The following is a 25,844-nucleotide window of genomic DNA, read 5'->3' as shown; positions in this document are numbered from 1 at the left end:
CACTTTAATTTTGTTATACCAGTTATTGAGATTTAAGTAGAGAAATGGGGAAGCATCTACCCCAAGGAGCTTTCCCAGGAAAGGTGACTTTTGAAATTAGAATACAGATTCTATATGAAGACTATTGGCAGGGTCCATGAATGGCAAGAAGGAGGCTTGAAAGTAAAAAGTTGGGAGAGACATCTAAAGGAATATTAATAAAAGAGCAAGAAAGCATAGTCAAAATTCTGATACTAGGATAGGATTAAAGGCCTGCAAGAAAATGTCGTTTTTGACATAAACGATGCCAAAGCAAGCTCTTCGCATTTCTGCTCCCTCTTCTAGTGTGTAATCTTTGTCATGGCTGAGTCTGTAAGGGAAATAAAAACCAAGACTCTCCACATACAAGGGAGTTCCTAAAACTTTAGCCCCAGATCCTGATTTTGCCAAGGCAGCCAGCTCGGAGCCCTTCTCAGCATCCAGCATGTGTTCTCAGAGGTGTGAAGGGTGCCAGAAAGAGGAGGACTCTCTGCTGCAAGGTGCTGAAATTCCAGTGGGGAAGAAAGAAAGTACAAAGAGCCAGAGAACATTTTAGCATCTTCTTTACATGGTGTTTTGTAGGAGCCAATGGTAGGCAGCTTCTAAAGGTTAATATACATAACAAAGGAGGCACAGGAAACAGCCCTGCCATCTCTCACAGTAGGCGAGCAGCAACCAACCACCTCTAACTGTGTGATTAAGTACTTGTCAGCACTGGCAAGGACCAGGGAGCCTGACATTTCAACCACGTGGCAGCCAGGGAGGTGGTTAGATCTGGGGCAATTCATTCGCCCAACTGTCAGGGAATAAAAAAAAAATGCATGTGATTCTAATAGCCCAGTTTTTAAATTTCTACCATTTGTCCCTCTGCCAGCCAGGTTCTCTCACTGGGCTGCTCACCAATAGCCCGCAGCCATGAGTTCTGACGCCGAGATGGCCGTTTTCGGGGAGGCTGCTCCTTACCTCCGAAAGTCTGAAAAGGAGCGAATCGAGGCTCAGAACAAGCCTTTCGATGCCAAGTCATCCGTGTTCGTGGTGGACCCTAAGGAGTCTTTTGTGAAGGCTACGGTGCAGAGCAGGGAAGGGGGCAAGGTGACAGCCAAGACCGAAGCAGGAGCTGTGAGTAAAACATCTGGAGCTGGGAACACTATACCGCTGGGCTAGTTTGATTGACACTTAGTTCCTAACCTTAAATCTCTTATTTATGGACAGACTGTAACAGTAAAAGATGATCAAGTCTTCCCCATGAACCCTCCCAAGTACGACAAGATCGAGGACATGGCCATGATGACCCACCTGCACGAGCCCGCCGTGCTGTACAACCTCAAAGAGCGTTATGCAGCCTGGATGATCTACGTGAGTTCTCTCACGGCCTTTCGCTCCAGAGAGTAATTAGTATGGTTTTCAAGAAAAATAGTAGCTAATGAATGTCCCATCCAGTAATTATGTCCTTCTTTCTGATGCAGACCTATTCGGGCCTGTTCTGCGTCACCGTCAACCCCTACAAGTGGCTGCCGGTGTACAACGCAGAGGTGGTGGCGGCCTACCGAGGCAAAAAGCGCCAGGAGGCCCCACCCCACATCTTCTCCATCTCTGATAACGCCTACCAGTTCATGCTGACAGGTGAGTGGTTCACGTGGCTTTCATATCCAATTGTGATATGAAATCCTGTAGTCCAACGATGTTAGAGCCCAAAAGACCTTTGGAAAGAATCAGTTGTTCGTGATTGTTCATGACATCTCATTGCTCACGGAAGGAGTTCTCGAAAGCAGAGAAGGGTAGACACTGTCAGCCAGGAGCTAAACTCAGCTCAGTTGCCTCTCCCTCTCCCTCCACGACTCCAGCCGAGCTTGCATCTTCCTCAGGCCACTCAGAGTCTTACAGTCTGCTTACTTGGGAAAGTCTGCTCTACTTTGTGTTCAACTAATGAGAAAAAGACACCTGAGGAAAATGTTGCTTGAGGAGAAGTGTAAACCACGCCACCCACTCCCTCACTGCCTCAGTTTCTTGCTGCTTGTACAAGACACTTGAGAAAGAACTGTCATTTTTAAAGTCATCTGAGTGCGTTCTTGTTGGTGGCTTCTTCTTAGTAAAGATGGTGTTTGGAGTACCTAGAAGGTTTACAACTAGAGGTTTTCACCCCACAAAGGATTTCCCTTTGAGAATTACTTGAGATGTCTACATGATCCTTCCTTAACAGTTTGAGAAAGGCCAATCAGAGGGTTGCAGTCTGAGCCCACAGGACAAGAAATTTTTTCTTTGTGAGGTTAATTCACCCATTTAGAAAGGAAATCGTAACCTTGGCTGATTAGCACCATTCTAACTTGTAAAACCAGGGCGCAGCATGCATTTCTAGCAGTGGCTGTTTATCAGTGGGAAGTGTGCTGCTGAAATCTACAGACGGGGGTGGAGGCGTGAGTCTGACTTTGGAGCGTGTTATTCTTCATATGAAGCCAATAGGGAGCTCTTCCTGCCGTGATGTAGCTATGACAGCATCTTATGGGTTTCTTTCTTGACTTCAAAGACCAGAGAGTCAATCCCAATAATACAATAAAAAAAAAAAAGCTTCCATGAAAAATGTCACACTCTGAGACTCACGAACAATGTATGTGACTTGTGTATGGCTGACTACATACTGTTTTTCTTCTAGATCGGGAGAATCAGTCTATTTTGATCACGTATGTATTTCTATTCTGAAACTTTCTGTTTCTTTTTTTTTTTCCTCACTGGGAAAATGAGAAAATCTAAAGAGAAAATGAGTGGATACTATAAGAAATGACACAATCAGTGAGGATCTAGACAGTTTCCGAGTCCCCCTGGAAAGCAGATTGAGTCCAGATGTAAAACAGCAACGCTGCAATGTATCTTGCTGGCTGGTATAACCTTGTGTCATGTGGCAATCCCAGGAGTAGGGAATGTCAGATTCCCTCTTGGAGGTTGGCCAGAGCTCAGTCCAGTGCAGAGAGCAGCATACAGCCTAAAGAAGGCACAGCTTTTGGGGGTGAGCCCCAGCTGTGTTATTTGAGGCCCCCCTAGGGAACTTCCAACACCTGTGAGATCTAACTAGAGCCCGATCTCCAGTCTCGGGCAGCCAAGGAAAACACACATTACTGGGGCTTCTTATTCATCCCTGTTGAGGGGCTGCTGGGTGGACTCTTCAAGAACACGTCTCAGCACCTCGCAGACAACCTGGAACATTTTAAGTGAATGAACGAATAAATGAATAATAAATGAATTTCCCTTTTTGTCAGTGTAAGCTAAGGGAAGCAATATGAGTTATTTGTAGGGAGAAAAGACCTAACCTGGAGGACTATGACAGAGATGAAAAGTCAGACACATGAGGGAGCAAATATTGTAGGCAGGCATAGTTTCATCGGCCACAAAGCTTAATTTTCCACATGTTGGTCTTTATTGAACAGTGGAGAATCCGGGGCTGGGAAGACTGTGAACACGAAGCGTGTCATCCAGTACTTTGCAACAATTGCAGTCACTGGGGAGAAGAAGAAGGAGGAGGCGACTTCTGGCAAGATGCAGGTGGGTCTGATTGTCACAGTCAGAGTCCAGGCTCTGTTGTCTATCTCAGGCAAGAAAGCCCTGAGATGGGAGAACTGATCTTTCCCTTGTAGGGGACCCTGGAAGATCAAATCATCAGCGCCAACCCCCTGCTGGAGGCCTTTGGCAACGCCAAGACCGTGAGGAATGACAACTCCTCTCGCTTTGTGAGTCTCTTAGTCTTCTCTGACTTCAGAAGAAACCGTATCAGAAGCACGGCGTTCTTTCTAGTGCATCAGTCTTTGACGCTAACAACCTCTCTTTCCCTTCCAAGGGTAAATTCATCAGGATCCACTTCGGCACCACAGGGAAACTGGCTTCTGCTGATATTGAAACATGTGAGTAACTGGACCTTCTAACTAGAATCCAAGAATAACAAATGGGGGATTGGAGGAACGCTCTGCAGCTCCTGCTTAGCAAGGAGCCCAGAAAACACCTCTGCTGCCAAATAGGCTTTCTGCGAGTGCCAGCCTTAGGCAAAGCCCGCAGTGCGCCTTTACCCACCCAGGCATGAGCTAACGAGTCTGTAGGAACGGCCAGGCCTTCTTGGATTCATTTGAAATACCCTGGCTCAGAACACTTTCAAAACACTCAAAGAACAAAGTAACCCAGGGGTGTTTGAGTTGCCCATGGGTTCAATGTATGTGACCCTTCTATTCCTGAGCCTCGGTGACTATTTCCCTTAGTAGCTCCTATAGTAGAATGCCAGTATTAAATCATATTCCAAATGTCAAGGTTCTTCTCTATGAGAAGTGAGCATTCCTTTAGGCAAGTACATTTTACCTTTGTTCTAGAGGGGTTAAGAGAAAACTCAGTGTTTATAGAGATGTAACATGTGGGACCTCATGACCACCTAGCTATGATCTCCAGGGGTCCTAAGACTTAGCTGATTGCCTCAAGTTCTACAACCACCCTAAGACACTTGATAACCCCCTTCTTATCTGTGTTCATTCTCCATGACAGATCTTCTGGAGAAGTCTAGAGTCACTTTCCAGCTAAAAGCTGAGAGGAGCTACCACATCTTCTATCAGATCATGTCTAACAAGAAGCCAGATCTGATTGGTAAGAACCTTAAATTCATAAACTAAAGTTAGTGCTTTTATTAAGATTTTCCAATACTAAACATGTACCCTGAATCCTCTGTACCCAGAAATGCTCCTGATCACCACCAACCCGTATGACTACGCCTTTGTCAGTCAGGGGGAGATCACAGTGCCCAGCATTGATGACCAAGAAGAGTTGATGGCCACAGATGTAAGTCACATATCATGTATGAACATAGCAGCAATAGTCTAGTTAGGGTAAACTACAAATTCTGCCAAGTAAGTAGTGTCTTCTGCCCTTACATTTGTCCTCTCTTGGTTCCTCTTAGAGTGCCATTGACATTCTGGGCTTCACTTCTGATGAAAGAGTCTCCATCTATAAGCTCACAGGAGCCGTGATGCATTATGGGAACATGAAGTTCAAGCAGAAACAACGAGAGGAGCAAGCTGAGCCAGATGGCACTGAAGGTACCAAAACCAAACTTAACTCTCTCTATGGGTTTACAGAGGAAATATAGTCCAAACTCACATCTTTTTTTGTAACTGAGCTTCTAGTGGGCACATACAAATTTATCCCCACATAGAGTGTACAAAGCAATCTACTCAACACTCCACCGTTGTGTATTATGGGGCCGAGACAAGGTAATGTTGAGACCCTGAATTATATTTCTGCAGTTGCTGACAAGGCTGCCTATCTCCAGAATCTGAACTCTGCTGACCTGCTCAAAGCCCTGTGCTACCCCAGGGTCAAGGTCGGCAATGAGTACGTCACCAAGGGCCAGACAGTGCAGCAGGTAAATGCATGTCCTCTGTGAAACACACGCACCCCATGAGACCTCCTTAATATCATTAAATGATACCAACGAGAACTACTCTGTCTCTAAAGGTGTACAACTCAGTGGGCGCCCTGGCCAAAGCCGTCTATGAGAAGATGTTCCTGTGGATGGTCACCCGCATCAACCAGCAGCTGGACACCAAGCAGCCCAGGCAGTACTTCATCGGGGTCTTGGACATTGCTGGCTTTGAGATCTTTGATGTAAGTTGGCAGAAACCTTGTAACAGCAGACAAGTTTGCAAGTCTTCTCCTGCAGTCACCAAAGGAATGCCTATGAAAAATGACCACATTATAAACTGGTTCATAGAAGAGGACTAGAAATCTGGGGAAGGGTGTGAACTTTGGAGTCAAACTCCAGCTGAGTCATTGCCTCACTGTGTGGTAGCAGGACTAGCGTGTGCCTGGTCATTGCACAGTCTCACTGAGGACCTATCTGTGTAACACCCTCTTGCAGAGCTTATTGTCAGTTAGAAGACAGGTGTACTTAAAGGCCCGTGTATAATCCCCAATTTACAATCAGCGATCAATAAATGATAGAAAAGTTGATTGAACAACAATAGCATCACACTGGCACCGGGAAAGGTGATGGCAAATGAACACAGGCTTTGAGATTCCTGTCTTCTTAATTAGGGAGACAAAATATGTCTTGACACTAAGGTAACTTCTGCAATGACAAGGTAGGGTGGATGGAAGCGACAGAATAAACTCAAATATTTCTGCCTAAGAAAGAGTGCTCTGCAATCCCGTCAGTCAAAATGACCGGCTCTCTACCTACCCGTTGTATTTGTAACTGGTCTCCTTCTGAAATCGCATTTGAGAACTTTTTTCTATGAGTGTATTGATAAGCTGATGAAATTTGAGTAAGGGGGGTTTGCTACAAGTGGGACAAAAATCCCACCGTCCTCAGAGAGCAGTTAGCCTGCCCAGCTGAGGAGAGCGTGGAGAGGCTTGCTTTCGAAACCAACCGCTCCTTTGCTTCTCCACTTGCTTAGTTCAACAGCCTGGAGCAGCTGTGCATCAACTTCACCAATGAGAAGCTGCAGCAGTTCTTCAACCACCACATGTTCGTGCTGGAGCAGGAGGAGTACAAGAAGGAAGGCATCGAGTGGGAGTTCATCGACTTCGGGATGGACCTGGCCGCCTGCATCGAGCTCATCGAGAAGGTTCGTGTGCCCTTTCCAGATCACAGCTGTGTGGTGCAGAAACGAAAAACAGTAAAATCTTGGCGGGTGTGGTGGCCAGAGATTACTACCTATGAATGAAATGAGGGGAGTATGCTGGTAAAACGAGACAAAATGTTTTCCTTTAAAAAATGTTCATTCTCTGACAACTTTACAGACACATATTGCTCCCCCCCCCCCCCCCCCCCCACACACACACCAACTCTGGACTCCTCCTCAACAAGTCAATCTCCTACTTTTTTTTTTTTTTTTTTTTTTGGATCCATTGAGCATGGGGGGAGGAGATTGCTCCACATCATGGGCGTCACCACAAAAGAGAGCCCCTCCTTCTCTAGTTGCCACTGACTAATTGCAGCTCCTCAGGGCAGGGCAGGGCCTGTGGAGACCTCCCATTCCTAGGTAAAAGTTGAACAGTCTCCACCTCACGCAGGTGTTGGTCAGGTAGCCACAGCTGCTGAGTTCATGAGGACAGTGGCCGGCTGTGTCAGTTCCAGAAGACAGTGCTCCACAACACCCATCCCCCAGCTTCAGGCTCCCCCATTCTGTCAGTCTCCTCTTTTGAGACAAACTGCGTTCTACAGGGTCCATGGTTTTATGCCTACCCAGAGCTTACAATCAAAGCCTTAACATGGAAAGCTACCCTTAAGTATGAAAGTTTAGCACGTGTTGAAGTATTTTTATTTACTTCTCTGGCATCCTTAGATTTACTATTATTGACCTCTCAAGTACAAATTTCTGATGCTGTCAACTGAGGCTTCCAAATTCTAGCTATGCCAGACTCACCCCAAGCCCTTAAAACACAGTGTCCCCTGCTCTCACCCCCATGAGTACTTTACAGCAGATGCTGAATGAGCCGTGGTGTCTTCCCTGTTAGCAAGTTACTCTAGTGCACCTAGTTCCAAAGCCATACTTTGAGAAGTTCTGCTCCAAGACTTTTGGGGTAAAGACTTAAAGTCCAGAGAAACATAGCCATTATTTGTCAAAGCTAAGAGCCTCATTAAGTCAGTGACCTCTGCCAAACAAATGAGTTTTCATTAGCTCTGTGGAACTAAAGACTGAATTCAGCCATTCAGATGGTCTGTCACTTTTGTGAGCAGATTTCATGTGGCATTTATTTCTGCATTTATTCTTCTAGCCGATGGGCATCTTCTCCATCCTGGAAGAGGAGTGCATGTTCCCCAAGGCAACAGACACCTCCTTCAAGAACAAGCTGTATGAACAGCATCTTGGAAAGTCCAACAACTTCCAGAAGCCCAAGCCAGCCAAAGGCAAGGTGGAAGCCCACTTCTCGCTGGTGCACTATGCGGGCACCGTAGACTACAACATCGCAGGCTGGCTGGACAAGAACAAGGACCCCCTGAATGAGACCGTGGTGGGGCTCTACCAGAAGTCTTCAATGAAAACTCTGGCTTACCTCTTCTCTGGGGCAGCAGCAGCAGCTGAAGCAGGTAGGCATCAACCAACTATCTTTATTTAATGTGATAATTCTAAGCAGAGAAGCCTGACTTCTGACTGACCACTTGTGCTCCTTGCCCCCTCAGAGTCTGGTGGTGGCGGTGGAAAGAAAGGGGCCAAGAAGAAGGGTTCTTCTTTCCAGACTGTGTCAGCCCTCTTCAGGGTAAAAACTTCATTTCTCTCTAAATGGGTTTAGGCTGTTAGATTTTATGCTAATGTAGATGGGGGGGGGAGTAGATACTGTTTCAAAAGCTCTGGAATGGGATGTAGCTGACGTAGGTGGGGTGGGGGTGGGTAAGCTGATAGTGGTATACCTGAGTTTGAGGGAGGAACAGAGTAACTTTGAAGAAATACCTCCATAAATAAGAAAAGGGTCAGGAGTGGATTACAGAAACATCAGATGGAAAAACTCAATTTGGGAAGTTGGCAGTGAGGTCAATTGGAATTCAAAACTCTCCAGCGGGAGAGGACTGCATAAGTCATGAGCTTTGCTTGAACTTCTGGGGGCTTCCAGATGGTTTAGGTTCCTAAGTATACGCTAACAGAGGCCTCAACTGAGTAGATTTGAAGTGGAGGACAGGTGAACAGTGGCAGGAATTGGAGAGTGAGTCGGAATATAAGAAATATAGACTATAAGAAATCTAAGTCAGAATATGAGAAAAAAGAATATAAGAAATATAAGGGAATATAAGTGAAGAAACCAGATAGAATATTTTTTAAAAGAAAGTCATTAAGGAAAATTCAGTTGGCAATCTGCACTCTTAATTACATCTTTAAAAAAAAGTGGACGTTCTTGTTATTCTGAAAGACTCTCTCTGAAAGTTGGTGAACTTTTGATACTCAGTAGTATGACCATCAGTCATATTGTCAATTCCAAGAAGGAGGCATTGAGTGGACATGTCCCAGGGAGCGAGTAGGGTGACACAGCTGTGTGGTGGCTTGTAACAGTAAAGCAAGAATGGAAGGTTTGGAGACAAATTAGGAGAAAACCAGACCAAAAATCTCAGTACGTGGTCCATGCATGGATGTAACACTGTTCCATGTATGGGTCTAGCACCTCTGTATGCTTACAGTGCCGTGATAAAAATATACAATATGCCAGGAAATTCACCAACACTGAGCAGCCAGCTCAACAGCTAATAGGGAAACAGGCTCCTGGTGTACAAAAAGTAACCCAGGAGAGCATGTCAAAGAATTTAGAGATCCCAGACATGGCTCTGGAAAATTCAAACCTGGATACTATTCAGTAGAACTGGACCAAAGTGGTGGCCCATGGTCATTATGTCTGTAAATAGAAGGGTCTGAAACAGCACATAGTAAATAAGTTATATTCTATGACTCCACAGGAGAATCTGAACAAGCTGATGACCAACCTGAGGAGCACCCACCCCCACTTTGTGCGGTGCATCATCCCTAATGAAACTAAGACTCCTGGTAAGATACTTCCAGTATCTACCCAGACAAGTCCCGGCATGTTTGCTTTAGAGACTAGACCATGAAATACATGTGGCTTTTTCCAGGTGCCATGGAGCACGAACTGGTCCTGCACCAGCTGAGGTGTAACGGTGTGCTGGAAGGCATCCGCATCTGTAGGAAGGGCTTCCCCAGCAGGATCCTCTATGCAGACTTCAAGCAGAGGTTGGATATTTTTTCACTGTGGATTGTTTAAAGGTTTTTTTCTATTGTTTTTTTTTCTTTTAACAAATAGGAAAGTAACACATTCAAGTGACTTAAGGACACGCTGTGATGTCCTTTGACTATACAAAGAATAGATTAAGGGCAATATGGTTTCTTTATTTTTCTGTTAGACTACCCATCAGCAACGGTGTTTCTAAGTGTCGATGACTATGTCATTTATTTGGTTGGTTTAAACAGATACAAGGTGTTAAACGCAAGCGCCATCCCCGAGGGACAATTCATCGATAGCAAGAAGGCTTCTGAGAAGCTCCTTGGCTCCATCGACATTGACCACACTCAGTATAAGTTTGGTCACACCAAGGTAACCCTCTCTAAATCCAGCCTCATGTCTTCCTGTCCCTTTGAACTCGGTGTGAAGTTTCTGATCTGCAGCATTGCCTGCACACAGGTCTTCTTCAAAGCTGGTCTTCTGGGGCTCCTAGAGGAGATGAGAGATGAGAAGTTGGCCCAACTGATTACCCGCACCCAGGCCATGTGCAGAGGGTACCTGGCAAGAGTGGAGTACCAGAAGATGGTAGAGAGAAGGTATGCATACAGAAAACATATGAAGTTCATTGTTTTAGTCCCTTTCATTCTGATTCCCATTAGAATTCAACTTTGAATGTTTCTGTTCCCATCACAGAGAGTCCATCTTCTGCATCCAGTACAACGTCCGCGCCTTCATGAATGTGAAGCATTGGCCCTGGATGAAGCTGTATTTCAAGATCAAACCTCTCCTGAAGAGTGCGGAGACAGAGAAGGAGATGGCCAACATGAAGGAAGAATTTGAAAAAGCTAAAGAAAACCTTGCCAAGGCAGAGGCCAAAAGGAAAGAACTGGAAGAGAAGATGGTAGCTCTGATGCAAGAGAAAAATGACCTGCAGCTCCAAGTTCAGGCTGTGAGTTTCTTGAAGCCTGCCCTGATGCTAAAATCTCTGCTCAGTGATGAGCATGAAAACACCCAGAATTCCACACAATGAAGTGACTGGCTGCTGGTCTTTTAAATGGACAGCTCCTTAAAGTGTTCTAGAATATTCCACACACAACATTACTGCAAATCAGTGCAGTAGGATTCTCAGTTGCCCAGAAGGAAAAACAAAACAGTTTCCATTTCTTTTAAGTGATTTTCCTAGCAGACTGAGGATGGGAAGTAAGGGAATATTTGCTTTCCCACAATTTTACCTATTGACAAATGTCAAAAGAATATTATTAGTGAATAGGGAGAAGAGCTTGCAATAATAATGTATCAACCCCAAACTAATAATAGTCCAAATTTTAAACCTACAGTTCTAAATATTTCCTACACAATTTTCTTTTAGAAATTTTAGACTACCAGAAAGAATTAGAGTTTGGCAAGGCTTTCTAGAGATGGTGTTCATTTCTATGCACACTAGGAGATATTGTGTTGATAGTCTCCCTCTGATGACCCAATAAACATCCAGAGACTTGAAGAATAATGTGTGACCAGGAGCTACCTTCTAATCTATTTCTATTTCCTCCAAACTACTGTCATTATCAAACACAGAAACATGAAAAGGTCGCTTTTTAGTTTTCTGAATTCAGAAGAAAAACAATCAGTCCCACTGGGTCTATGTATTCTGAATACATAACAGAAATGAACCACAAATATCAAGGTTGTATCTCTCCTGTGGTTTGTATAGACAAATAGGAGTCATTCATCATACCATCAAGAATAGAGATTATTGAAGAGGATGCCTAAGCTTCATCCCACTGTACTATGCTAAATATATGTAATATATGTATATATATACATATGTATGTATTTATATTAGCAGCATCCCATCTACTAACCACTTAGTAACTGTTGCATGAATTTCAGAGCCTAGAGATACATCCATTCAGATACAGAGTTTATATTCCAAATCCTATTTTTTCTTATGAAAAACAAGGTTAATACTTCTCCAAGTACCACCTGTCCCAATGATCGATTCTCCTTCGTTCTTCCAGCCATTTTATTTTAGTTTAGTTTATTTATTTTTGGCTTTTTGAGACAGGGTTTCCTCTGTGTAACAGCACTGGCTGTCCTGGAACTAGCTTTTGTAGACCAGGCTGGCCTCGAATTCACAAAGATCCACCAGTCTCTATCGCCTGAGTTCTGGGACTGAAGGTGTGTTTTCCATCCATTTTAAAAAATACAAGCTCCATTGTCATTGGAGGACACTCTTTCCTTCTAAGTCATTTTTTGATGTCCACTGTCCTCCTAAAACGATCTTGATTCTCAGTTCTTTATTTTAATGTGCATTAAACAAAGTACGCCAATTGGAAATTTTATGCTTATGCATTAAACATATGTTATAGCAAACCAATGGTATCAGAGTTTCACCAGGGCCAGGAACTATGTCTTACATTTCTTTGTTAATATTCAAGTTCATAGTCAGTGCTCAGTGGTAGAAAACTAATTAAAAGAAAGCTGATGCCTTCTAACATACTTTTCTTGCTTGCTTTCAAAATATTAATAAAATCTAAAAGGTCCAGGGAACTTAAACCTAAAACTGTGTATTATCTCCCCTTAGGAAGCAGACAGCTTGGCTGATGCGGAGGAAAGATGCGACCAGCTGATCAAAACCAAAATCCAGCTGGAGGCCAAAATCAAAGAGGTGACCGAGAGAGCCGAGGACGAGGAGGAGATCAACGCCGAGCTGACGGCCAAGAAGAGGAAGCTGGAGGACGAATGCTCAGAGCTGAAGAAAGACATCGACGACCTTGAGCTGACCCTGGCCAAGGTGGAGAAGGAGAAGCATGCCACAGAGAACAAGGTGTGAGACAGATTCCTGGAAAGTTATGACTCTTTTAAGTTATGAAGCAAAACATAGAACAAATATGTTCAAATATAACAAGTAATACAAAGCATGTTTGCTTCCTAAGGTGAAAAACCTCACGGAGGAGATGGCGGGTCTGGACGAAACCATCGCCAAGCTGACCAAGGAGAAGAAGGCCCTCCAAGAGGCCCACCAGCAGACCCTGGATGACCTGCAGGCAGAGGAGGACAAAGTCAACACCCTGACCAAAGCCAAAATCAAGCTTGAACAGCAAGTGGATGATGTGAGTCTAATACCACACAAGCATTTTAAAAGATTTTATATTTAAGCAAGCATGAGCTTGTCTCCTCATGATGTAGTGAGCATTGACAAAGCTCATCCCCACACAAGAACTTCAGAACATAATGTTTGGTGTGGAGACCAAGATGCACACACAGGATAAGCAATAAAGACAAGTGACTGGGAGTAGCAGATGCTATTAGTGAGAAGAACCAAAGGCACTGAGGATTTGTTCATCAAGACACTGACGAACACCACAGTCTTTAGCTGAGCTAAGAATCCTTGTGGCATCAAGAACACAAAGGAGAAGGCACATGTGTAGGCAGAAAGCACAGCAAAGTGTCCACAGGCCTCATGCTCAGAGGGGCAAGGGAGTACTGCATACGAGTATGGATGATAAGCTGGTTGAACATGTTGACCTGATATTTAACAGGGAACCTGTTGGAAATGTGTGAATACAGGGCACAGTAGCCAAGGTGGTGCTGTGGAAACGTCCCTGGGCTGCCTGTCATGTGTGGGAAATTCTGCTCACAATGGATTCAGTGGGAGATATAGGAACCATGATGTCTCACTAGTAGTCATGGCACACACTAGCATATCTCACCTTTTAACACTGACTCTTAAGTCTAAGCACACAGCACAACCACAGTGCTGATGAGGAAGATCTTCCTGAATCCCCAAACTGCCAGAGACCATCTGATAAGCTAGGAATAATGCCACCGAGTTTAAGCTGGGCAAACATCGTGCTGTTCTAGGGACCACATTCACGAATTGTTAACTTTTAGCTTGAAGGCTCTCTGGAACAAGAAAAGAAAATCAGGATGGACCTTGAAAGGGCAAAGAGGAAGTTAGAGGGAGACCTCAAATTGGCCCAAGAATCCACAATGGATGTAGAAAACGACAAGCAACAGCTTGATGAAAAACTTAAAAAGTAAGCAGGAAAGATAAACGTCCCAGGGGAAAATGACTATTATGGCTCTGTGGCTGACACAAGGGCTTTCCCTGTAGGAAAGAGTTTGAGATGAGCAATCTGCAGAGCAAGATTGAAGATGAGCAGGCCCTCGGCATGCAGCTGCAGAAGAAGATCAAGGAGCTGCAGGTAAGTCAATGGCTTCCATCAGTCTAACTCATCAGGAAAAAACATGACTGACTCAAGAAGCTGAGTCTGTTCTTCCTGCCACCCCCAGGCCCGCATCGAGGAGCTGGAGGAGGAAATCGAGGCAGAGAGGGCCTCCAGGGCCAAAGCAGAGAAGCAGCGCTCTGACCTCTCCCGGGAACTGGAGGAGATCAGCGAGAGGCTGGAAGAAGCTGGCGGAGCCACTTCTGCCCAGATCGAGATGAACAAGAAGAGAGAGGCTGAGTTCCAGAAGATGCGCAGGGACCTGGAGGAGGCCACCCTGCAGCATGAAGCCACAGCGGCCACCCTGAGGAAGAAGCACGCGGACAGCGTGGCTGAGCTTGGGGAGCAGATTGACAACCTGCAGCGGGTCAAGCAGAAGCTGGAGAAGGAGAAGAGCGAGATGAAGATGGAGATCGATGACCTCGCTAGTAACATGGAGGTTATTTCCAAGTCCAAGGTATGAACCTGCTATAAACGTCCATTCTGTAGGATAGGTGTGACCTGACAGAGGAGGTAATCACAAGTTGGGACTAGGAAACTGGGAAATAAGCCTGGTATGCTCACCCTAAATGAAAATAGCTGTACCCAAATAATAAAGCAAAATCTGAGCTTTTTCAGAAAAAAACCAAAACTATCCAGTTATACATTCTGAGGTTTTAAAATGCTTTATGTCAGTCATTTTCATTTTTACTTTAGGTTCAAACAAAAATTGCTTCTCACAATCATGCAATGAGCCCAATCAGGCATCATTATTTTGCACCACAGCTAAGAATGTAGAGCAGGCACTGGGTTCACAGAACAATGTAGCAGCAGTGTGTTCAGGTCATTGTCTTGTTATCCTTCCCATGGCACCCGAGGCTCGTTATTACTTCACTGCATGCCAGTTTATTCTCAAATCAACAGCGATGCCTGAATTACTCAAGCTTTCCTTTGGTGCGAGGACTTGCCTGAGTGCCTCCCCCAACTCTCTGAACGCAGGGAAACCTTGAAAAGATGTGCCGCACATTGGAAGACCAAGTCAGTGAGCTGAAGACCAAGGAGGAGGAACAGCAGCGGCTGATCAATGAGCTGACAGCCCAGAGAGGGCGTCTGCAGACGGAGTCAGGTAGGATCTTTCCCTGGAACCACAAACTTACCTTGCATTTTCAATTTGCTGAACACTATACTGAATTACTTGAGGTTCTATATTACATTCTTTGGAGGCATCTTATTATTGATCAGTGGCATAAGCTTGCTCTTTTACAGAAGAAAGGTAGTTCAGTAGATAGGTGGGTAGGTAGGTAGACTGGTTGGTACAGTTGCTTTTGCTTCTGGCAGTAATCAAAAAGTTATCAAATGGGCATTTTGGCATGTACTCATAGTTGTGCCCCCAGGAAGTTGAAGTAGAAAGATGCTAAGTTTAAGGCCAATCTGGCATACACTGTGAGCTCCAGGCTAGACTAGGCTACATATCAAAACCTGATCTCAAAAATAAAATGAACAGAATTAATCAAATGCAAAGTGTATCCCCACAGTAACTGCTTTTCAAAAGTTCTGTCACAAGCCTACTGTTACTAATTTTCCTCATTCACCTGCACAGTGTTATCCCTAATCTGAAGATGACACATCATGGAAATGATGGGCCACTTGTCCAAGTATGAATTTCTGGGGATGAACATAGTTCAGTGGGGAAACCAATCAGGGGCAGAAGAGAATCAGCCAGATAGAGAAATCTCTGCATGTATACCGCTTACCGATTTGACCAACTTCCTACTGGAGTTTTATCTCCCTCAATAAGAGCTAACAGGATGGAAGTTGTTTCATGGGTCACATGGGCTGTCAAAGTAACAGGCAGCCAAGAGGGTCAGGGAACTACTCTTGCGGCATCATTCTAACGCTGTGTCTCACATGAGACTCAAAGACTATTATTGTTATTAAGGGGGGCAGGATGTTTGATGTAAAACAAAAGCGAGTCTCCGGTTAGGGTGCTCCCTGGAATTTTCCCTCTTCAGCGCACGTTTTCATCCTTACCAGCGGAATGACCTTAAAGAGTAAATGCTTCTTAATAAACTTCAAGACAGGAAAGACTTGCAAGTGACTAATTTTCACAGAGGGCACTGACAGGCTTCCCTCCCCACTCAGTCTGGAAGCTGTTTGTTGTTCAGAATCAACTTGTTCGGGGGGCAGAAAGACGCTTGCTTGTTCGTAACTTGAACATACTTCTCAGAGTTTCTTCTGCGCATCCGTTCTGCTTACAGGGTCAACTATTTGAAGATTCCCATTCCTCAGACCCACCCTCCCCTACCACCATCACACACTCGGTTGTTTCAGGTGACTTTCCAACATCGTGTCTCCTTAGCTAGAAAGCATCTGGGTGCTGTGAATGTTCACTGTGCAAGTTTTTCCTACATGCGCCTTCACCTCTTTCATCTATGATCAGATCTTAAACATCTCCTAAAGCCTTCTTGGTTGATTGTCATAAACTGAGAGTTTGGCTGAAGTTCCCCATATTCTCATTCGACATAGATTCGCTCATCAGTAGTGACACGGATGTCGGGGCTTTCAGAAAACCTACACCTCTCACCTGGTTTGAGACTCCACACACTTTCTCCACTAGAGTTTTTATTTTAGAGTTCTAATGTCTAGAGTCAGGCTGAGTTTTCTGGACCTTGGTCTTTCCAGGCGAATATTCACGCCAGCTAGATGAAAAGGACTCACTAGTGTCCCAGCTCTCCAGGGGCAAACAGGCGTTCACACAACAGATTGAGGAGCTGAAGAGGCAGCTGGAAGAGGAGATAAAGGTGAGCCAGATGGATCCTCGTTGTCATGGTTATCATTGTTCTTGTAGTTCTTTGGTTGTTTGTGTTATTATATGTGCTTTTACAGTGTGTGCGTGCGTGCACGTATTTTCCTTCTTGCTGAAGGCCTTTAAGAGCTTAGAGAATAAACACTAGTTTGAACACAAAAAAATGAAATCACTGACTTCTTACTTTTCAGGCCAAGAGTGCCCTGGCTCATGCCCTTCAGTCTTCCCGCCACGACTGTGACCTGCTGCGGGAACAATATGAAGAGGAACAGGAGGCCAAGGCTGAGCTGCAGAGGGCTATGTCTAAGGCCAACAGTGAGGTGGCCCAGTGGAGGACAAAATATGAGACGGACGCCATCCAGCGCACAGAGGAGCTGGAGGAGGCCAAGTACGTGCTTGACTTGGCTAACATGGCAGCATTTACCTACGAACAACAATCCTAATAAGAAATACAAGCTCTTAGGGAGTCCAGGGAAAAAATTGCGAAGGATAAAAGGTCCAAGGCAAGAGGAAGCTGAACAGTAATTTTTCAAAGGGGGAACTTTTGACCTCATTCTGTCTACACTGGTGCAGATAGAATTATTATAATAATGTATTCAGGTAGTTATATACCCTAGTGTGCTTCTCCTCTCTCTCTCTCAACCGCTGATGGAATAATTCACCTAGAGGTATGGATGCAAAGAGAAAAATAATCCAGATTGATTGTAGCTCTTTCTCTCTACATGCAAAAATATGATGTAGGAGGAAGTAGAAATCTGTGGTTAAGACCAAAGGTGGGCACAGAGATGCTGCAATAAGGTAGAAAGCGCACTGTTTTATAAAGGAATAAACAGTCAGTGCAATTCAGACAGTCAAGGCTGAACTTCTGTGAGAAAGAACCTAGGTAGGAAAGAACCTTACTCAACAGTCAGTTTAAGATGCCGTCACATGTCCATTCTCTGAATAGTGTACAATCTATACTGATGAAATTAATGTTTTGGTAGATACTTAATGGTGATTTTGAAACAAATTCTCACAGCTACATTGATATTGATTTTGGTAAAGATTTTTAATTGATGAATCAGCAGAAAGCTGACAAAAAAGAAGAGATACAATTATGCAGACCAAATCAAGGGTGTTTCCTTTGAATTGAACATAGCCAACAGTAGAGTATTTAACATGTGTGCCGGCCTAGGAGAACACAAAGACTAGCAAGATGCAGGGTCTACCCTCTGAGCATTAAAACTCAATGGAGACACAGACATAACCAACAACAATCCCAGGTAGATTCTAAGTTCTCCAAAGGAAGAAAGATGTGTGAAGTCTTGGCTCAGGCTCCACAAAGTATAACGCTGATGAAATTTGGTTGTCCTTAGCAGCTGGTGGCAGGAGAGCAGCAGTGAGTTCCCATGGACCCCGCTGGTCAGGGCAAGCTTCACCGACTGAGGACGTCTGGCCAAGGAAACACTCACTTGCTGCTGTTTTGAAATCGTTCTACTGATAACCATTCCCATCTATTACTCATCTTCACTTCTCAGGAAGAAGCTGGCTCAGCGTCTGCAGGATGCTGAGGAGCACGTGGAAGCCGTGAACGCCAAGTGTGCTTCCCTGGAGAAGACAAAGCAGCGGCTGCAGAACGAGGTGGAGGACCTCATGATTGATGTGGAGAGGACCAACGCAGCCTGCGCTGCCCTGGACAAGAAGCAGCGAAACTTTGACAAGGTCTGCTTCCCGATCCTTCTATAGTCTTTAACATCATCAGCCTTCCCAGACAATTGAGCACCGTCTTCAGCTCAGTTTGTCCTTGTCCATTGGCAGAGATTGTGCGAGAAAATACCTATGAGCTTTGCTAGCTCTTCTTCATAATTATTTTTCAATCCAGGATCACTTGGATCAAACTAAGTTTCTAGAATGCATGCCTTCTACCTTCTACCGCATCAAACTTTATCTGCTGCGTGTTTTCTCATCCCTTGCTCTTCAGATTCTGGCAGAATGGAAACAGAAGTATGAGGAAACCCACGCTGAGCTTGAAGCCTCTCAAAAGGAGTCTCGCTCTCTCAGCACAGAGCTGTTCAAGGTGAAGAATGCTTACGAGGAATCCTTAGACCATCTTGAAACCTTGAAACGGGAAAATAAGAATTTGCAGCGTGAGTACATCTCTCGTTTTCTTTAACAAGAGGCTTGAAGGAATGCTTCCCGTCTCTATATATTTCTATATGCTTTTCCCCTGACAGAGGAGATTTCGGATCTCACTGAACAGATTGCAGAAGGAGGGAAACGCATCCATGAACTGGAAAAAATAAAGAAGCAAATTGAGCAGGAAAAATCTGAGCTTCAGGCCGCTTTAGAGGAAGCAGAGGTAGACATTCTATTGTATATTTTATAACAATTATAAGAGGGGTTAGGCTCTATGGTTGCAAGAACTGGTGAATCAAGAAATGAAATATTATTCTTTATTCTCTCCACTGAGGATGAAGATAAAGAATGAACATGAATATATGCACTATGAGTACACACAAAGACTTATGGTAGAAACAGAAAACAAACAAAGATGAATAAGTGAAGGGTTCTCCCTTAAGGAGAATCATCTGGCTAGGGAGAGAGAAGTCTATAAAAACAACAATTACATAATCAGACATTTCCATAGCAACGAAGCAAAGATGTGTAAGGTGTATATAAGGATTATGATGGTAACACACAGACAGGAACTAGTGAGGAAGCTTAGTTTAACTTTCCTGGGACACTGCACACTTCCATGCTCCTGCTGATGTCGCCTCTCACTGTCCTTAAGGCATCTCTGGAGCACGAAGAGGGAAAGATCCTGCGCATCCAGCTGGAGCTGAACCAAGTCAAGTCTGAGATCGACAGGAAGATTGCCGAGAAGGACGAGGAGATCGACCAGCTGAAGAGAAACCACATCAGAGTCGTGGAGTCCATGCAGAGCACGCTGGACGCGGAGATCAGGAGCAGGAATGACGCCATCAGGATCAAGAAGAAGATGGAGGGAGACCTCAATGAGATGGAAATCCAGCTGAACCACTCCAACCGCATGGCTGCCGAGGCCCTGAGAAACTACAGGAACACACAAGGCATCCTCAAGGTTGGTGGCACCAAGAGATGGTGCCAGATGAGGGGGTGACTTGGCCTGAGGACACGGTGTCTCATTGATTGTTTATTGCACAGGACACCCAGCTGCACCTGGATGATGCTCTCCGGGGCCAGGAGGACCTGAAGGAGCAGCTGGCCATGGTTGAGCGCAGAGCCAACCTGCTGCAGGCTGAGATCGAGGAGCTGCGGGCCACGCTGGAGCAGACGGAGAGGAGCAGGAAGATTGCAGAGCAGGAGCTGCTGGATGCCAGTGAGCGTGTGCAGCTCCTCCACACCCAGGTGGGTATACAAGTGTGAAGGGGAAATTCTTGCTCATATCTTAGCACTCTTCAGAAATTTATATAAAAATGTTTTATGAAGAACTGGGTTTAACATGTTTAGCTGAAAGGAGTGATATTTTCATATATCTGATCTATGATATCCTTGACTGTCTTTTAAAAATATGTTGTTAACTCAGTTAGTTTATAAAACCTCTGAGGGATGCTATTCAAAAATTAGTTTATAAGTTCATTTGAACATCAGGTATTCTAACTTTATCCTTCAATATTTAACATTTCTATGTTTGGTATTTTAACCAGAACACCAGCCTCATCAACACCAAGAAGAAGCTGGAGACAGACATTTCCCAAATTCAGGGTGAGATGGAGGACATTGTCCAGGAAGCCCGCAACGCAGAAGAGAAGGCCAAGAAAGCCATCACTGATGTGAGCAGAGGGCAAGACAGAGGTGACGAACCTGAATCCTGCTGGCCTTGTCAGCCCTTATCCAACTCTGTTTTATCACCCACCAGGCCGCCATGATGGCGGAGGAGCTGAAGAAGGAGCAGGACACCAGCGCCCACCTGGAGCGGATGAAGAAGAACATGGAGCAGACGGTAAAGGACCTGCAGCACCGTCTAGACGAGGCTGAGCAGCTGGCGCTGAAGGGCGGCAAGAAGCAGATCCAGAAACTGGAGGCCAGGGTGAGTTTCCTGGTCAACATGTATTCTTCTCTTTCTACTCCAAAATGTGAGTTTCAATATCTAAAACTGGTAGACATAGCAGGGCATCCTGAGGTCAAGGGCGGATAAGCCCCTTGCCTGACAGTTTAGGTTGGGGCACTCTGACTAAGACATCAATAACTGCAAATAAAACAGTGGGCTACTTGAATAAGTAGATAGCCATTGACCGTTTAGATAATAGAAAACATTCTTTAAAATCGGCCTTTCGGGGCTGGAGAGATGGCTCAGTGGTCAAGAACACTTGCTGCTCATGCCTAGGGCCCAGGATCAGTTCCCAGCACCCACATAGTGACTACAACTGTCTGGAACTCCAATTCTAGGGCAGCTGATGCCCACTTCTGACCTCTGTGGTGCACTTGCACATACAGGCAAACAACACTCATATACAAAATAAAATAACACATCTAAAAATATTATTTAAATTCACCTTTTTGTGCAGGTCCGTGAACTTGAGGGAGAAGTTGAAAACGAACAGAAACGCAATGTTGAAGCCATCAAGGGTCTGCGCAAACACGAGAGAAGAGTGAAGGAGCTCACTTACCAGGTAAGGGAAGGCTGGGCCTCGCTGAGTTCCTGCCCCTGTCTTCAAGACATTAAAAACCGCAGGTACAGGAAAATGAGGTGATGCTCTCAAGAACCTTAACACTTTAACATCTTTCAGACTGAGGAAGACCGCAAGAACGTTCTCAGGCTCCAGGACCTTGTGGACAAACTGCAATCAAAGGTGAAAGCCTACAAGAGACAAGCCGAGGAAGCGGTGAGTTCCGAACCCCTGACACGAGTAGGTGGCCTCCTGCTCTCAGGCACCAGTAGGCCAAAGTAGTTAAAGGAATGAAATGGAAAGATGAGAAAAACAAGGAAGAATCCAAAGGAAATGACCTAGCCAGAGTCTAAGGAAGTGATGCCACTTTATAAGCCAGAGAAAAAGCGTCCTAGGGAGAATGAGGAGGGGAATGTGGCTCAGCAGTAAAACATGGACTTGGTACCTCCGAGGCCCTGATTCCAGTTGTAAACATCAAACTCAACCAACCAAAGTGTAGTCCCCATAGTATTCTAGAAAAGAGCAGGAGCAACGTAAAGAGTCTGGTCCAAGAAACAGAAAGATTGAGGAAGAGAACGGGGCACCTGGGTCTACAGAACCAGGCAAAAGGCAGGTCACAAGGTCTTCCGGGCCTTAGTAAGAATCCTGCATCTTAAAATAAATACAACCAGGCTATGGAAACAAGGCAGGGGTGGGGTGTTCCCATCCGGACTTAATGTGGTTGGCTTTATATTTTTAAAAGAGTGTCCTTGCTACAATGTAGAGAAAAGATAAGCGGGAAACCCAAGTCAGTATAGGAAGACATGGTGGGAAAGTTTTCAGGTGGGTCAGTGACTTGCATTATGGCAAGAATAAGACAAAGAGAAGTGATGAGATTCAGAGCTGGTTCTGGAGACAGAGTAGGATTTGCCAGCAGGCCTCTCCTGGACACGTAAGGGAGCAAAGCAGGAATAACACGTCCATCAAGTTGTGATGTGGGTGGCCAGGTGGGTGATGGGAGCATTACTGAAATGGGAACCTAAGGGGACCAGGTGAGAACGAAACAAGAATTCTACATTAGTCACATTAAATGCAAGATGTTGCTGTACATGCAGTGAAGAGATGCAGTGAGCAGCAAACGTCTCATTGTAATGGAGACCACAGGTCTCAGTGTTGTTTCAGCCAGTAGGTGACGGCAGCTCTGATCATAGCATTTACCCTTCTCTGACTCATCCGAAGGCATCAAGGGTCCCTTGCTTCTCTGCGGCTCTATGAACCCACACATTGCACATGAGGCCCTCTGTCCACTGGTGGCTTTTGTTTACCCCCCCTCCCCCGACCTCAGCTCTGAGAGGAAGAGAAAGGCGGGGGAGGGGGACAGCAAAGGAAGATGAAGGAACAGATATGCCCATGTGTGCGCCTAGCATACACACTCCCCCCTTAGCAAACCACTTAGATTCTCCCTCACTCCAGCTCCTACTTTCCTCTTCTGGGAGAGGGAGATGCGGGGGCTTTTCTGAGCTCCCTATTTAAAGTGATTCTAAGCCCCATAAATGTTCTAAATTTGAATGTCACATTTTGCGAGGGTTCTTAATGAGATGTTTAAAAAGAGAATGGGTACTGGAGACTAAATTAAAACTGGCCTTTCCAAATTCATTGCTGTATCTACAAGCATAATCAGAGACCACTCAGACTATTTTAGAGAATAATAAACATGTTTAATTTCTGAACTTTATTAAGTGGGGGATAATTTAAAACCCAAGTGGCAGTAATTTATATTCAGTTTGGTGTCATAGAGATTGCTTGTTTGACTCTGGTCCATCCTCAGAAGCCTTAACAGCAATGACAACAAAGCCTGGGAGCTTGGCATAGTTAACGGTAGCTTCAGCTTTTCCAGAAGTTCAAAGACAGCGTTACCTGTGTTTATCAGTGAGTTTGAGAAGCATAAGGGGAGTTGATGAAAGAAAAAAAAAAAAGAACACACTTCTTTAGCCTTCTTTGAAAATTGGTTTTAAGCAAAAATAAACCCAAGCAAGACACACTGACACAAGAGACTAGAAATGCAAACCTTTTCGTTCCCTCATAAATGCACTCCCATTCCCAGGAGGAACAATCCAACGTCAACCTGGCCAAGTTCCGCAAGATCCAGCATGAGCTGGAGGAGGCTGAGGAGCGGGCCGACATTGCCGAGTCCCAGGTCAACAAGCTGCGGGTGAAGAGCCGAGAGGTCCACACCAAAGTCATCAGTGAAGAGTAGGTGCCTCCAAACGCAGGAAAGTGACCAAAGAGATGAGCAAAATGTGAAGATCTTTGTCACTCTGTTTTGTACTGATGATTTTGGGAGATAAAAAATTTATCTGCCAAGAGCTCGTGAGTCTCTTTGTTCTCTGTCTGCATGTCAGTTGGTCTTTTCTGTACATGAAGAAGACAAAAAGAGAGAGAAACATTCTGCTTCCATTTAAGTGAAAGTGCTCAGTCACTGAGGTGAAACACGCCAGAGGGCAACCAGGAAAAGCCCTGTATGTACTGCACGTGCCTGTGGGAAGGGGGTGGAGCTTAGAGGTGTGCCAGGGCATGCACAGGAGCCCCACTTGGCCCATCGGCTGGCTTCAAAAGATAGAGTAAAAACAGATTAAAATGGTAATTACACAATACAATCAGAGAAAAAAAATTTAAAAATGTCTTTAATTACTGTCAAAAATATTTAAAATGAAAATCCTTCACAATAATGGCATGGATCAGTAAGCTAGGGTTAGGATTTCTGGAAGTAACAGATTCTCCACTTCATGGTCATCTTTATGTAGGGATGTGAGGCCTTTGTTATCTACAGGTGTTCAGACACTCGTTTATTACACCTGCACCCAGCACGTCACTTAAGAATAGCAAGGAGGCCGGGCGGTGGTGGTGCACGCCTTTAATCCCAGCACTTGGGAGGCAGAGGCAGGCAGATCTCTGTGAGTTCAAGGCCAGCCTGGTCTACAAGAGCTAGTTCCAGGACAGGAACCAAAAGCTACGGAAAAACCCTGTTTCAAAAAAAAAAAAAAAAGAATAGCAAGGAGGAATTAAGAATGAATGGTGCTCATTTTCTTCCATCCTTTGGAAACTTAGGTATATTAGACCTTCTCCGGTCTTTGATAGCACTGAGTCAATTAGCATATATATATGCTGTATTTTTAATAGCTACATATATACTGCATACCACTTTTCTGCTCTCACTAATACAGACACACACTCTCACACACACTTCTTTAATGGGAAACATATCTGACATTAGTTTCTCCAGCTATGGTCTGGCATTGTACAAAGCCAATGGTAGCATAGTTGAAAAGAGTTGTACCATTTGAAGGTATCAACCTTCGACTCTAAATATTTTAATTGCCATAAATTTGTTTTAAAATATACCTTAAATGCATGTTGGACACTCTAAACTCTTCTAGAACCCCAGCACCACAAAATACATCTAATATGCTGTACAGATGTGGAAAATCTGGTCAGCACATAGCACTTCACTGACCATTAACAGCTCATGTGACGTGCACATAGTGACTTAGAAATCCTAGCTGTTGAGGCCCAAAGCACCTCTGACATGTACTGTTTTGCAACAAACAAAATCACAGTAAATAATTGAAATTTTGGTTGAAAGTCTCAAATGCCTAAATATTGCAGAAAAAAGAGGTGCTTTCCATTGCACAATGACAGTTGCTATTGTTGCTACTGTAACCACCACAACTCTACCTGTACCGAGATAAGCAGAGGCCTTCTGTTTAGGCCAGTTTTAGCAGATAGCACATGTCTTCATTAGAAATATACCTAAGGTCTTTTGAGAACAATATATAACCAGTTAAAAAGGAACAGCGTACAATTAAATATTTTTAACCTTATTACCCAGCTGGTTAAATTGCGCAGCAGCTCTAGACCTCGGCTCCTAGAAGATGCTCTCTAGGTTGATATGAACCTCTATTTGGAGCCAATGGATAATTATAATGCTAAATATTAAGCTAGGGCTTAAAATAATTTACAAAGCAGTTTTAACAGTTCTTGCCATCCAATTCTCTGCCCAAGGTTAATACTTAATGTTATAATCGCATTGCCATTCCATCTGGCTCTTGACTTACTAGGGCAAAAAAGGGATGGGTAAGTGGGCAGATGTTCCCAGAGAGGCAGGAAGGGAGCAAAGGACCTGGCTGTGCTGACAAATGTTAGCTGAGCCTTCACCTAATCCTGATGGTGTTGGAAAACACAGGATGTCTCCATATTGTTGACACCATCCTACCCACAAGCTTAATTGAAATCTGCACATGTTCTCTCCCCCTTCCATCTCTCTCTCTGTGTTTCTCTCCATGTCTCTCTCTCCCTTCCTTTCCTCCCACACTCTCTCCCTCTCTTCTCTTCCTCTCTCGAGTCTTCTCCTTTGTCTTTAGCTAGAAATAATGACTCTATCAATTACTAGTGCTATGTTTTGGGTTATAGGACTACTGCCTTAAGACATGTATCCTGTATTATTTTAAAGAT

General features: G+C 44.5%; 1 protein-coding gene across 1 annotated transcript; it reads left to right on the top strand.

Annotated features, from left to right (window-relative positions):
• Positions 1-933: 933 nt before the first annotated feature.
• LOC121456393 (myosin-1) lies at positions 934-23,696 on the top strand. Its single transcript, XM_041664486.1, has 38 exons — positions 934-1,137; positions 1,231-1,374; positions 1,485-1,641; positions 2,669-2,696; positions 3,438-3,552; positions 3,645-3,737; positions 3,845-3,908; positions 4,534-4,632; positions 4,721-4,824; positions 4,943-5,081; positions 5,289-5,407; positions 5,500-5,649; positions 6,441-6,611; positions 7,765-8,077; positions 8,171-8,247; positions 9,431-9,518; positions 9,605-9,722; positions 9,960-10,083; positions 10,171-10,307; positions 10,405-10,660; positions 12,296-12,538; positions 12,648-12,824; positions 13,606-13,751; positions 13,829-13,919; positions 14,008-14,397; positions 14,919-15,045; positions 16,602-16,720; positions 16,917-17,113; positions 18,243-18,426; positions 18,686-18,851; positions 18,939-19,063; positions 19,496-19,804; positions 19,888-20,091; positions 20,391-20,516; positions 20,603-20,773; positions 21,252-21,356; positions 21,474-21,569; positions 23,437-23,696. The coding sequence occupies exons 1-38, from the start codon at positions 934-936 to the stop codon at positions 23,587-23,589; spliced, it is 5,829 nt and encodes a 1,942-aa protein (XP_041520420.1). The 3' UTR covers positions 23,590-23,696.
• Positions 23,697-25,844: the final 2,148 nt, after the last annotated feature.

Source organism: Microtus oregoni, unplaced genomic scaffold (genome assembly GCF_018167655.1).
Source record: "Microtus oregoni isolate MIOR12 unplaced genomic scaffold, Mior012 000015F_ref0000493, whole genome shotgun sequence".
Classification (NCBI taxonomy): Eukaryota; Metazoa; Chordata; class Mammalia; order Rodentia; family Cricetidae; genus Microtus; species Microtus oregoni.
Note: the sequence above shows the minus strand (reverse complement) of the source record. Positions and strands in the feature narration are given on the sequence as shown.

Bases quoted from the DNA above. Each gene is read 5' to 3' on its own strand.
- LOC121456393 (XM_041664486.1), top strand. From the start codon at position 934: ATGAGTTCTGACGCCGAGATGGCCGTTTTCGGGGAGGCTGCTCCTTAC. The intron at 10,661-12,295 runs GTGAGTTTCTTG...ATCTCCCCTTAG, and splicing joins TGCAGCTCCAAGTTCAGGCT to GAAGCAGACAGCTTGGCTGA. The intron at 21,357-21,473 runs GTAAGGGAAGGC...AACATCTTTCAG, and splicing joins TGAAGGAGCTCACTTACCAG to ACTGAGGAAGACCGCAAGAA.